At 38.7% G+C, this 12,935-nt stretch overlaps 1 protein-coding gene across 9 annotated transcripts in view; it reads right to left on the minus strand.

Moving 5' to 3' along the window:
• Positions 1–12,935, minus strand: part of Cadps (calcium-dependent secretion activator 1) — a 404,419-nt gene that overhangs the window by 150,935 nt on the left and 240,549 nt on the right. For all 9 annotated transcript variants that reach the window (XM_070282298.1, XM_070282296.1, XM_043213400.2 and 6 more), the window contains one exon: positions 6,145–6,281. In XM_070282298.1, the coding sequence (XP_070138399.1) occupies positions 6,145–6,281 (137 nt within the window). The remainder of the gene's footprint in view (positions 1–6,144; positions 6,282–12,935) is intronic.

Raw genomic sequence — 12,935 nt, forward strand, 5'->3', positions numbered from 1 at the left:
AACACTTATGTTTTACAGTTATGATTTCGAGTGTCTTAAACTTGTATGTACTGGTATGCATGATCGCTGGTTCGTTTTTTTGGTCGCTTGATTTCAGTTGTTAGTTGAAGTCTTAGAAGGATCAAGCAAAATGCCTGAAACGCCGGACTCTATAAAAAGTAAAATTGATTGTGGAACGTACACTTTAACACAAAAACATAAAGGAAGAAGTGTTATGTGGAACCTTTTACATTCTATTCTTAAAGAAGACGAAAGTGCCGTGGAAGGGTGGCTATTTTGCGGCACCTGTCGAAAAGTTTTAAAATTTGTGGCTGGCCACACATCAAATTTGTCTCGGCATAAATGTTGTATGACATTAAGGCAACCAAGAGAACTGACGAAAGTGTCGGCAACGGACAAAGCAGAAGCTATTGAAAAATGCAGTCAATGGATTGTCCAAGATTGTCAGCCGTTTTCATCAGTAGCCGGGCCCGGATATAAAAGCATGGTTCAGTTTTTTATAAAAATTGGTGCCGCCTATGGGGATCACATAGATGTGGATGACTTGCTGCCTAGTCCATCAACGTTAAGTCGAAAGGTCCACAAAGACGCTGAAGAAAAAAAAAGGTTGATATCATCGGAAATTCAAATTGCAGCAGATACTACAGGATTAGCTGCCACCGTTGATATGTGGTCTGACCAATATCTACAACGAAACTTCTTGGGCATCACAGTTTATTATCTTAAAAACAATGTTCTTTGTGATTTAATTTTGGGCCTTAAGTCAATGGAATCAGAGAAAAGCAGCGGAGAAAACATTCTAACTAAAATTAAAAAAGTCTTCTCAAAATTTAATATTGAAAACATTGACGAGATCATATTTGTAATAGTTAGGGGCAGCAACATGATAAAAGCATTAGAAAACAACATCAGGCTTAACTGCAGCAGTCATCTTTTAAACAATTGCTTAGAACAATCATCCAATCAATCATTGTAACAATGTTAGTTACAATTATTTTTGCACTCTTATTACAAGCATATTAACAAATCAGAATAAGTTATATTTACTTTTTTTTATAATTTACATGGTCAATTTCATTAATTCATTTTTTTTATTTAATACTAGTCATTGGAGACAAAATTTCATTATCATATTTTTAAGCATATTGTAAGACCCAGTCATTGAAGACGCATTCACTTGTAATAGTTATACGCATTTGTTATTTTTATATTAGTCACTGAAGACGGTAAATACTTTTATTTTTACGACAAACTAATCTAAGATTAAAATGAATCCAAAAGGAAAACTATTATACAAAACTAAGACTATGTAAACTATTTGAAATATGTAATGACTTTCTTAAAAACATTAAAATTTAAAACATTGCTATAAAAAACATTGCTACACAACGAAGTAGCAAAACACGGCTTTTATTTTTATCTCACATATATGTGCATACTTAAAAACAAATATGTATGCATGTATGAAGCTAATGCAAGAATAACAACAACACACTTGTCTCTCACATATTGTTTGTCTCAAGTTTTGTGCTCTCAATTTCGCCCATTCCTTTTGCTTTATCATATTGATCGGCGTCAACTCATGTATACATGCAGAAAAGAGCACGAAGTCGTTTTGCGAGTGTGCGTATGAGCATGTCCGAAAATATTAGTGAAAGGCAACAAACCTTATTTAAGAGTGCCGATCACACTCTAAGTGATGTTAACGCACAAATGATTCGGGTACACTTATTGTTTGGGTGTACCCTTGCCGTTCTCTGGTCACCAACAGACACTACAAACCCAGGGGTGCGCCATTTGGAACGCTGCTTCAACAATGTAATTTATTCCTCCTTCCAACGCGACCACAACACTTGCTGCAAGATGAAGACTCTCTGCCACACACAAGACGGCCACCATTTAGGAAATGAGCCGGAGTTAGCACATCTAGGTCAGCGGGATTTTCTGAAATCGATACCTATGTCAATTAACGAATCAAGGATCGACGATCGACGATCGTCGTTACAAATAAACAGTTTGAGCGCGCCCAGGAACGAAGCTATGGAAAGGTCCTTGACTAGCTCCAAATGGACTGAAGCAGATGAATACTCTCACGTAACATTTGATGGGGCCCTTATACCAAGACTCTGCCTTATAGAAAAACGGTCCGCAACAAGCCACATATGTTAAATCAAATTCTGAAAAATCGAAAACAGCGTACGCACTTTTTTTGACATCCCTGAAACCGTTTTTCTTCCCCCAATAGGCCAGTATTAGGAACGGATCTTCCCAATTAGCGCCCGAGGTCCAGAGTATAGTTTTTTCTCATGAAAGTGAGTCATTATGGCCGAAGTGACGGGATGGCCTCTTGGAACAATAATCGGATGGCGTCCATCATAATCCAACGCAGAGTTCCGCAGTCGTCCATCAACACGAAGCAAACCAAGCATCCGAGGCAAGCAGGGTTGAGGGTGAAACCGATTTGCGTAATTTTTACAAGCTTATCTCTTCCTTAAGCTAAGTACGCTGGACGACGCGCAACAGCAAATGAGTTTCTCCCTGGAGATCCTGGACAGAAATTCCTTCATGTCGGATGTGGTGGCAGAATTTGTAATCGTAGACGAACACTCTCTGTAAGGCGGGAAATGAGTTTTTAAACTAGCCAATAAGCCGAAGCTAATAAGATTCTGGCGCGAAGTGCAATGATTCCCTTTTCGGCCACAATAGTGAGAGGCTAATCATCCTTGAAGGCACGAAGAAATGGAGGCCCATGGGACCAAAGCTGGGAACCCATTAGCTCAGTAGGAAGAGTACCATTGCACAGTAGATCGGCTGCACAGTGGTCCAGCCCGTAGGCCAAAAATAAAAAAACCAAAGTCCAAATTTTGACTTTAAATGTACCAATTCTTATTTATAATTGGTCTAGCTATTTGAATTTATTCATCTTTTTGTTTTAATCTGTCTGTCCGCTTCAAGAATAGCATTGAAAGTGATAGCATGATATTCATTGTGTATTGCAGCGTAAGCAACGTGCAAGTGAAGCTTTTGGCAAAAAATGTATTAAACATTTTTAAAACAAGTGTTTGTGCCATGGAAGTTATTAATATTTTAAAGAAAGGTATTAATTTTCTTTTTACAATAAAAAGTATATGTAGTATTTGTTGTGTTTTGTGTAAATCATTGTTGTATTTAGTACATAATTGTGAACGATCTTAGTTTGTCTTTTCTGTGTTTGGTTAGAGTTTTAATTGTGGTGGCACTCTTTGGCATTCATATATCTTGTTGTATAACATTCTTAAGCATTTTAAGAACATAAGAAAGTTTAGTTCAAGTGCCGTAAGGTGCCGTGCGGCTTGCAAAATACAAAAAGGTAACCTAACCTCAATTTGAAAAAACCGGATATATATCGCAAGAATCAGATATAGTTCGCCGATTCTTATGACATATCATAATATAACCAATCTATTACAATACAAAATCTAAAAAAAAGTCCCAAACTTCTATCTTCAAGAACACCGAAGTTGGTATTTCTACCAAAACAATTTCCGATCATTCAGTTATATCACAACTATAAGATATAGTCGTCCGATCCTTATGAAATTTGGTAGGTCGTATTATTTTGTCAAATATAGCACTCGTACAAAAACTGAACTCTCTAACTGTAAAAACACCAAAGTTATAGCATTTTCGATCAATCAGTTATATGGCAGCTATATGATATAGTTGCCGGATCTGGCTGATTTAAACAAATTATTTTAGAATGAAAATATAAATATTTTGTGCCAAGTTTCCAGTCCCTATCTCAACTAGAAGTATTTTTGGCCGCTCTCTTCATACAAGCCGGACCACTGTGGGCTGGGTTGAATACCCATTTTATTTCCTTGGTGAGCAGGTTCGCTTTGAATCCAGGATAGTGCAACCAAGGACTTTCACCATCAATAATAATCTCCGTTATAGGTCCCAAGTTCAGCAACTTCGGCTTTCAGCCTTGCTAGTAACTCAGCCCCAGATAGCTCCAATTTCGGTACAGTCGAAGTTATTATGCGTGCCACTCGACTCTTTCAGCATAACAGTCGATTGTCGGACCCTGAAATGACATAAACGCAAGCTCATACGCATGCAAGCTGCCGTCACAGAATCCGTGGACATCCAGCTTTCCTTGGAAAAGAATGACTAATAGAGGAAACTTCATTGCTGAGCTTGACTAAAACAAAAAAAGAATTGCAGCCACTCGGAGAAAGGGGATTGGGGAAGGCTTTCATCCCAAGACAAAGTTTCCCTGCACAGCTTCTGCAATAAAAACGCGTCTTCTGTCAAGAGGTAGAGCGTCTACTAGTTGGATTTACCCAATTGAGAGCAGATCAAAAAACAGGATGGCTCCAATCAGCTAATCCAAACGCTGCGCTTTGTGGAAGTTCGAATCTGCCAGAACCACCTCAGTTGGCAGGAACCTTTCAGTTGGAGACATATATGTTCAGGCCAGGTTGACGCTCTGCGATGTGAGACGCTACAAAAATGAAGCTTAAGGCGGCTGGCCAGCAGTGATGTGATGAAATAAACTTGTAAGCCGGAATCAAGTAGCGCTCGGCAGGGAAAAAGGCTTCTGAGCGGCCACGGACGAGAACGTTGGCCGAACGTTGTTGATCCTGGGTCACCAACGCGTAAGCTGGCGGAGTCTAAGAGGTCCGAGCCTCATAGGCAGGATCCAAGGCGGATGAAGCGCTGGGTAACTCGCAAGGATGCAAAAGGGCGTGATGTAGGCGATAACATGTTGGGCAGCGGTAGGATAAGCAAACGAAGCAGAGGGCTTCGTTGGGCACCGGACTTCATCGTATCGTTCCTCAACTGGTAAGGCGACGCACCTTGAGAGAGCCCCCTTGCATATATGTAATCTCCAGCTCTCTTACAGTCTCCAAGGCTTATTCCCGTAGACATGAAATGAGCTATCTGAGTATTTCTTTTTAGGTCAAGTGAGAATGGCTATCAATCGTCGTCCTAAACAGGGTGCAAAAATCAGATCACTCGCAATGAAGGAGCAGGCCTTTATGGAGTGGGTGAAATACCGTCACCCCTGGTACCATCCAAAATCGTAGAGTGGGCAGCAACTCTCATGGAGCGCTTGGCAACTTCTACCTAGATGTGCAGGTCCGTGGCCAGCTGGGAGAATTTCCTATTTAAACCATTTTCAATTTTGCTATAATTAGCTCCTCCAATTCCTCCTGAAGTGTGGTGAAATAATCACGCAGACGCTTCTCGATCAAATCGAGGGTCATAATAGTTAAGTCTTCGGTCAGTGTCGCAGTCTTGACCTTCTCATGCAGGATCTCCAGTTCTTGACAGATCACCTCTGCCTGTCTCAGCAGCACCCTCTCCCTGAAGCATCAGAGCTGTAGCTCCATTATGTAATTTAAGTGCAAGGTTATGACGACTAAAAAAAAAACAAGTTTCCGTGGCACTTTTAAACTAACATCAATAACCAAAATGGGGTGCACTCACGTCGGGGTCACCAAAAGGTTACGCAATGATTAGTTTTTGATTTCGGCCAAATGAATAAAATCGTTGCAGTTCAATGTTTAATAAATATTAGGCGTTCAAATTAAAACTAAAATTTGCAGCGGCTCAAATCAAATTAAGTAAGCGTAGCTTGAAAAGACAAGCTCCAAGCTATGCAGTTGAATATTGTAAAGTGGGAAAGAGGCGAGGCGGGGGAGACACAGACAAATACGGACAATTCAAAATTTGTTGAAAACCGCCTCATTTCAGAGTCCCAATTTTTAAGAGTCACTTCGGATTGAAAACCAAAACAATATTTTGGTAAACAGAATCCCGACTCAAATCTTTCTTACTCCTCTTAAGTGGAATAAAACTAAACAGCTCAAACCATTCTTAAATGGGTCCCCACTTCATTGGAAATTTCACATATTTCTTGTCATATCGATTAATTGAGACTCAAAGCCTTCTACGGCAACCTTAAGCCTTAAGTAATAGGTTCCGACTCAATCGAGTCCCTGCAGAGAACACAGCCTCTGAGAGAGAAAAGTTTCTTCAAGATATGTAAGATATGGAATTATATACTATAGTATACTATACTATATTTCGTTGAAAAATTAATTATAAAAATTATAAGTGTAACATCGATATATTTTATAAGCTAAATATACTTACCAGAGATGCATAAGGATCATTAAGTCGATATTCGAGTGTAAGATTTTGCAAGGTTTTAAAAAGTGCGGCATGATCAAATTTACAAGGATCAGCGCTTATAAAATCCTCCATTCCATGCTTTCTGGCTTTGTCTGCGTCTGGATAAAACATTTTTTTAAGTTTATTATTAGAAACACAAGTAAATGGCGAGTATTTAATTTCGAAATCCTTCTGGGCAAGATTTTATAAAATAGCTTTCAATGAAATCCATTCACAAATTATTATTCATCCTTTTTTTTTGCTACCAAAGTAACAAGGTGAAGGGGGGCCTTAAACCTTGTTAGCCTTAAAACCTGCTGTTTTTTTCTAAGATTTTTTTTGTTGGAAAGTATGATAGGTATAAGAATGAAGCCAGTTGTAGAGTACAGCTTGTCGTAGTTACACCATTTTTTTTGGAGGTGATCTTTGTAAAGGGGGGAGGGGGGTGATAACCAACAATGGCGGGATGTCCGCGGCAACTCGTCATCATGGTGAAAGTCGTAGATTACGTGATCAAAATTTGAAATGCAAAATACGAATATATCCCTATTTCGGACGAATATGTCCTTATTCTTTACTTTTTCACACCCTTTACACTATTTTTTTAACAAAATAAAACAAAAAACTTAGAAAAATTATAAAATGATGAGCTTTTAACAAAAATATAATTTTTCCTTATTTTTACGTTACTTATCATTTATTTAAATAAATTTTTTTTTAATTTTTCAGACGATTTTGGTACCACGGATGCCCATACTAAAGAACATATGTGGAAGAATTCGTGCTGATGGCTACCTGTAGAACTTTCACGAATTTGAAAAATAGATATTTAAATAGTGAGATAAACGCGTTTGAAAATTTGAACACCCTGATCCGCGCGTTTGACACTGGTCCACCAAACAATAACTTGGGTATTTTAAGAGATTTCGACTTTTGCAAGAGTAATATTTAATGTTTCTATCAACACGCATCTAACCGAAAGTAATATACGGAAAAAACTTTTTTGACTTTACAATATGCGGGACTTGCGTGTTCCAATATGGATCAATCTTGATGTCGACAAAAGCCGATCAATCAAGAAAAACAAGGGGTGTGCAAAGTTTCATGGGATAGCTTTAAAACTGAAAGACTAGTTTGCGTAGAAAAAGACTGACGGACAGACGGACATGCTTATATGAACTCAGGAGGTGATCCTGATCAAGATCAAAAGTATATATACTTTTAAATAAGGGGTAGAAGGTTGATCAGTGGTTCTATGGGGAAGTTTCACCTTTATATCGGCTTAGGAATGTCGAATGTCGGCATAGGAATGTCGACAAATATCAATACCTGATTAATGCCATTAATTTGGCATTAATGTCGGCTGAGTAGGCTGAGGCGAATCACAAACAGCTGATTTTTTACGCTTAGGTGACTCAGTTAGCACCTGAAGGGCGCTAAACTGATTTTCGCGCAAAGAGCTGATCAATAATTTTACGAAAACTTCTGATCAACCCCTTAAATTCATTCTTAGTCTGTCCTATGAACGACCTCATATGGTCTTGGACAGCACGACAATTATTACAACAATTATGTAAACCAAATCTACGAGAATTGCTGCGAAGGTTTTCCTAATTCATAGCCACAGATTCAACCCGGCATTGGTTAGTTTGGCCGAGAAGGTGCCATCTGGGCCTGGAGATTTAAAGGGCTTGAAACTGTTTATCGCCCAACTGAAAATCCTATTTTTTTTTTATTTTTTGCATCAATTGGTGCACCAGCTAGCATTCCAGTATTCATTATAAAGCTTAGAGGCCCAGACGACCGAGGGGCGCTCGAGGAACGATTTATTAGTATTTATTAAGCTAAGATGAGTTAGTAAAGAAATTTAAAATACTTTAATAAGGACAGGAAAGAGATATGATAGAGTTGACCATAAGACCCTACGACCACGACCATCATAGTTTGAAAATAAGACCCTATAATGGTCGTGTTGTGCATGTGTCAAACTACAATGACTTAGGAATAGAGGACTAAAGTTTCTAGTCCTTCTATTAGGAATATGGAAATTTAGGCGTATAAGCAAAAATCGGATAAAGTTGGCCGATCCTTATGAGAATATGATAATATAACCCAATGTATTATAATAAAAATCTAAAAAAAGTCCTAAACTTCTTTCTTCAAATACCAAAGTTGATATTTCTTCCAAAAACCATTTCCGATCGTTCAGATATATGGCAGCTATAAGTTATAGTCGGCCAATCATTATGAACTTTGGCATGTCGTATTATTTTGCCAAAAATAGCGCTCGTGTAAAATCCGAAAATCTCCATCTCTAAAAACACCGAAGTTATACCATTTCCGATCAATCAGTTATATGGCAGCTATAGGATATAGTTGGCCGATACCGGAAATATACTTTATAGGGTCGGAGATGTCTCCTTCACTGCGTTGCACACTTTTGGACAAAATTATAATACCCTATGCAAGGGTATAAAAACTACAACCAGCATTGTCCTAAGATTAGTTAAGGTTGGTAAGTTTATTAGTCGGAGTATACTTCTGTACGATGGAAGATGAACTCTTGTATCCCAGTTAAGACCTCTAAGTGAAAATGAAAAAAAGTTATTTTTTACGGGTTCTATACGGTCTGATGTACTCCATATTGGAGACTCCAAATACATGAACCATGCTCCAGTATCGAACGGACTAAAGATTTGAATAAGCTTTTAGTAATGGAAGGGTCTTATGAAGGGGTAAAATTCTTTTGACCGCCTTTTAATGAAACCAAGGACACCTTTAGCCTACTTACGTTTCAAGATTTCTTTTTTGAGACTGGTGCCGGTCAGAAATGCTGAATTCATCTGTGGATGAATTGATGTCAGCTTTCTGAGTTGCGATATGTTGATTTCGTATTTTATGTGTTCCATGAATAGTTTTATGACCAGTTTGAATGGTGTCGATATATATTACATTAAAATCTATAAAGCGATTAGCTTCATTAGTGACAGTTACTTGTTACAGGAGGATATATCCAGAGTTTACTCACTTCTTCCATCAAACTTATCTAAGTGTATGTTTACCCGTTACAGTGGCGGTCTCTTGAGATCTGTACGGGTTATTCCATCAGTAATTATAATTTGGCAGCTAAAGAAGAGGTGTTAGACCTTGGTGTCTTATTCGACAGCAAATTTAAATTTTCTGGTCACTTAGACTATATTCTTCCTAAAGCGTATGCTATGCTGGGCTTTGTTAACAGGCACGTGAAACAGTTCAAAAGTCCATACTCGAGCCTCAGCGTCTATGCTGCATTTATTTGGTCGAGCCTGGAATATGCCTCAATCATTTGGAATCCGGATTGCAAAATTCGTTCCAACAGAATTGAGCGACTCCAGAAAAAATTTTTAAACTTTGCACTTCTGCCTCTAAAGTTGCAGGATCCTGTTCCTTCATACCAGAGCCGTTGTCTTCTTCTGAATGTTTGCACCTTGGAGGATCGGCGTAAACTGGCTGCGTTAACTTTTTTGAATAATTTAATCGTCGATAACATTGATTGCCTTTTTTTATTGGGACTCATTAACTTTAATGTTCCTCAAAGGGATCTTCGTACCTTTGCCCCCTTTCGGGTCAAGTGTCATAGGGCCAATTATCTCTTTAATGAGCCGATTGAGCGGGCTCTTTCTTATTTTAATTCTTCGCCACCTAGCCTCCGAATTGAGTGGGGCTCTGATAAGGGTGTGTTAAAACGCAAATTAATCAGGCATTTATTAAGTTTTTGTTAGTATTATTTATTAGTTGTAAGTTGTTATGTTATGTAGCCATGTAAGGATTTGTCCGTTGGCGAAATAAATAAATAAATTATATCATAAATTGCTAATGGGTACGGATGTTGTTCGTCCTAAGCAAGTTGATGGAGCACGCGTATTGCGGTATACGTTGCTGATGCAGTCCTAATGCCAAAAATTACAGTATGTATTTAGTCTTTACTTTGTCATTTCGTTTTTATTATTTCTCCGTAAGATGCGTTGAAATAGAGCATCATCATGGTACGTGTCGATACAGCGATACATTCTTTTAATACATTCTGCAAACACGTAACGATGTAGCGATAATTTTGTTACTGTGGGCTGAGGCGCAATTGGTAAATTAGTGATATGCCGTTCATAGTGGGATATTGTAAAATATGTATTTACAGTAAATTACATTATGAATTTTCTCTCTACTTTGTCATTTCGTTTTTATCATTCCTCCATAAGATGCGTTGAAATAGAGCATCATCATGGTACGTGTCGATACAGCGATACATTCTTTGGATACATTCTGCAAACACATAACGATGTATCGATAATTTTGTTACTGTGGGCTGATGCGCAATTGGTAAATTAGTGATTTGCCGTTCATAGTGGGATATTGTACATCATACACTAAACTGCACACTTCGGTTGTCGTGCTGTCTTTGTTTACAACGGTATGGTTTGAAAGAGTAGATGCTGACCAATGTTCTTAACCTCTAGGAGTGATCAATTGATGTCGAACTTTTGCAGTACAGACTTTGAGAGTTTTTTCAGGTTAAATTATTTTTTGATGTAAGAGCAAAATTGATGTTTAAGTTTCCATTTTTTATTAAACAGGCGTTTTATGTGATGAAACCTATCTAGTGCGGTTTTATGAGACTTATTCATGGCTTGTCCTTTGTCAAATTTAGTTTGTTACGGAAGCCGGACCAGTTATTATACCCATGCGGAACTTCTCTCTCTTCCTCTTAAGCGAACGGTCGTGTTTTTTTTGTGCGCACTGAGTTTATGATACATATTGGTAAACCGGTGTTTACTTGCGTGTGAATCGAATTTTTTGAGAAAGTTCAGTTTTAACTTAAACCGCATCGCTTCGCGTGCGAAGCTTCGCTTCGCGTATATTTGGAGGCGAATTAATATTTTGTTTAAATTCAATTCTAAGCATTTAATTCCCCGTCCTTTCTCTATTTCTGCATTTTTCCTTTGCACTCTCCAAAGCTCCCGCTTCGGCTTCTTATTTGGCACAGTGCACTGCAGTGGTTCAAGGTATGGTGTTTTTTAACTTTTTATATATTATTTTTGTATTGTTAATTAATAATATGGAATTTAAAATGGTCTGTTCTATAAAGTCTTGTAACAAGACAGTCTCCTCATTCCAGCCTACCATCCATTGCTGGCTATGTGAAAACGGCGTACACGCCAAGTGTGCCGGGTTCACTGCATCAGTTTTGGGTGCCATTTCCAGTAGGTCTGGTTATTAACATTATTGTTGTGAAAATTGTCGTGCCGCCCAAGACGAAATGAGGTCGTTCATGAGACAGACCAAGAATGGATTTAAAGAGTTGATCACTGGTTTTCGTAAAATCGATGACCAGCTCTGTGCGCTTGACACTCAGTTTAGCGGCCTTCAGCTGCTAACTGAGTCGCCTAAGCGTGAAAAATCCGCTGTTTGTGATCCGCCTCAGCCTGCTTAACCGTCAGTAACGCAGCCGCTCATATCTTTGGCCACCCCAAGGGCTAAAACTGAGAACAATTCGTCGTCCGAATTTCTCAAGAAAAATGAGCAATTGTCTGATATGTCCTCCGTGGTATACCTTCAAGTGAAACCACAGGTCCTAGTAAGTGAAATCCCCGTCAGAGTCACCCAAAAGGGTATTCCAAAGTTCGGACCACCGGCACCGACTGATGCTGCAGTTCTCGTACCTGCGACACCAAAAGGTGATTCCTCCATCGAAACATGTATTTGTTTCTCGGCTTTCCCCTGATACTTCAGAGATTGATACCTCGGCTTATATCAAAGCCAAAACTAAAGCCGATATAAAGGTGGAGTACATAGCTAAATTCAAATATACTTATTTGTTCTTCCAGTTTTGGCCAGAGAATATTTTCGTCCAAGAACATCAGCCTAGTTCCGTAAAGAAAAAAGTTATAAAACCAGTGGGAGTAAGACTTCCCCATATCGAAACCACTGACCAACCTTCCACCTTTTCCTTGTCCACTAACCCAAAAAACTAGTATCGTAAACTATATTCTGATAGTTCTTCCTTTGCATCCCATTTTTAAGCCTTTACAGAAACTTGGTTAAAGCCGGAGATCTTTAGCTCCGAAGTTTTTCCAAGTACACCACTTTTAGAAGGGATCGACCTCAGGGAAGGGGGGGTGGAGTCCACATTTCGGTAGACTCCACTCTTGTTTCTTAGAGGTTACTTATCACTCACCATGACTTCACAGGGGACATGTTAGGTAAAATTAACCATGTTAGAAATTCGTCAGCTCGGCTGGAGGTCTCAATCGAAACCATTCCTGGTATCGATCAGATATCTCCATGCGTGGTAAATAAAATTCGCTGCTTCCGTAAAGCTGATTTTCACAAACTTAACAGCCTTATCGATACATATGATTGGTCCGATATTCTGGCATGCACCGATCTTAATGTCACCTTAGAAAAATTGTACTGTACTTTAAATACATTTTTTGACTCCTGTGTGCCATGGAAATATCCGTACGCGTCAACAAATCCTCCTTGGTTTACAAGGTGCCTCACTAACCTAAAAAATACTAAGAATAGGCTCTTAATGAAATAGAAATTAAACTTGCAGTAGTATTGATTTCTCAAGATGGGTACGAGCTCAGTCAAATTTTACCGTGCATAACGCTGCCGGATACTATTTACTCAGGATCCGAAACAGTTTTTTAATTTTGTAAATACAAAGTGTAAACATGTATCTTTTCCACCTCTGCTTACGTTTGAAAATTCATCTGCGACCTCCGACCAGGCCA

The sequence above is a fragment of the Drosophila bipectinata genome, chromosome 4 (assembly GCF_030179905.1).
Source record: "Drosophila bipectinata strain 14024-0381.07 chromosome 4, DbipHiC1v2, whole genome shotgun sequence".
Lineage (NCBI taxonomy): Eukaryota > Metazoa > Arthropoda > Insecta > Diptera > Drosophilidae > Drosophila > Drosophila bipectinata.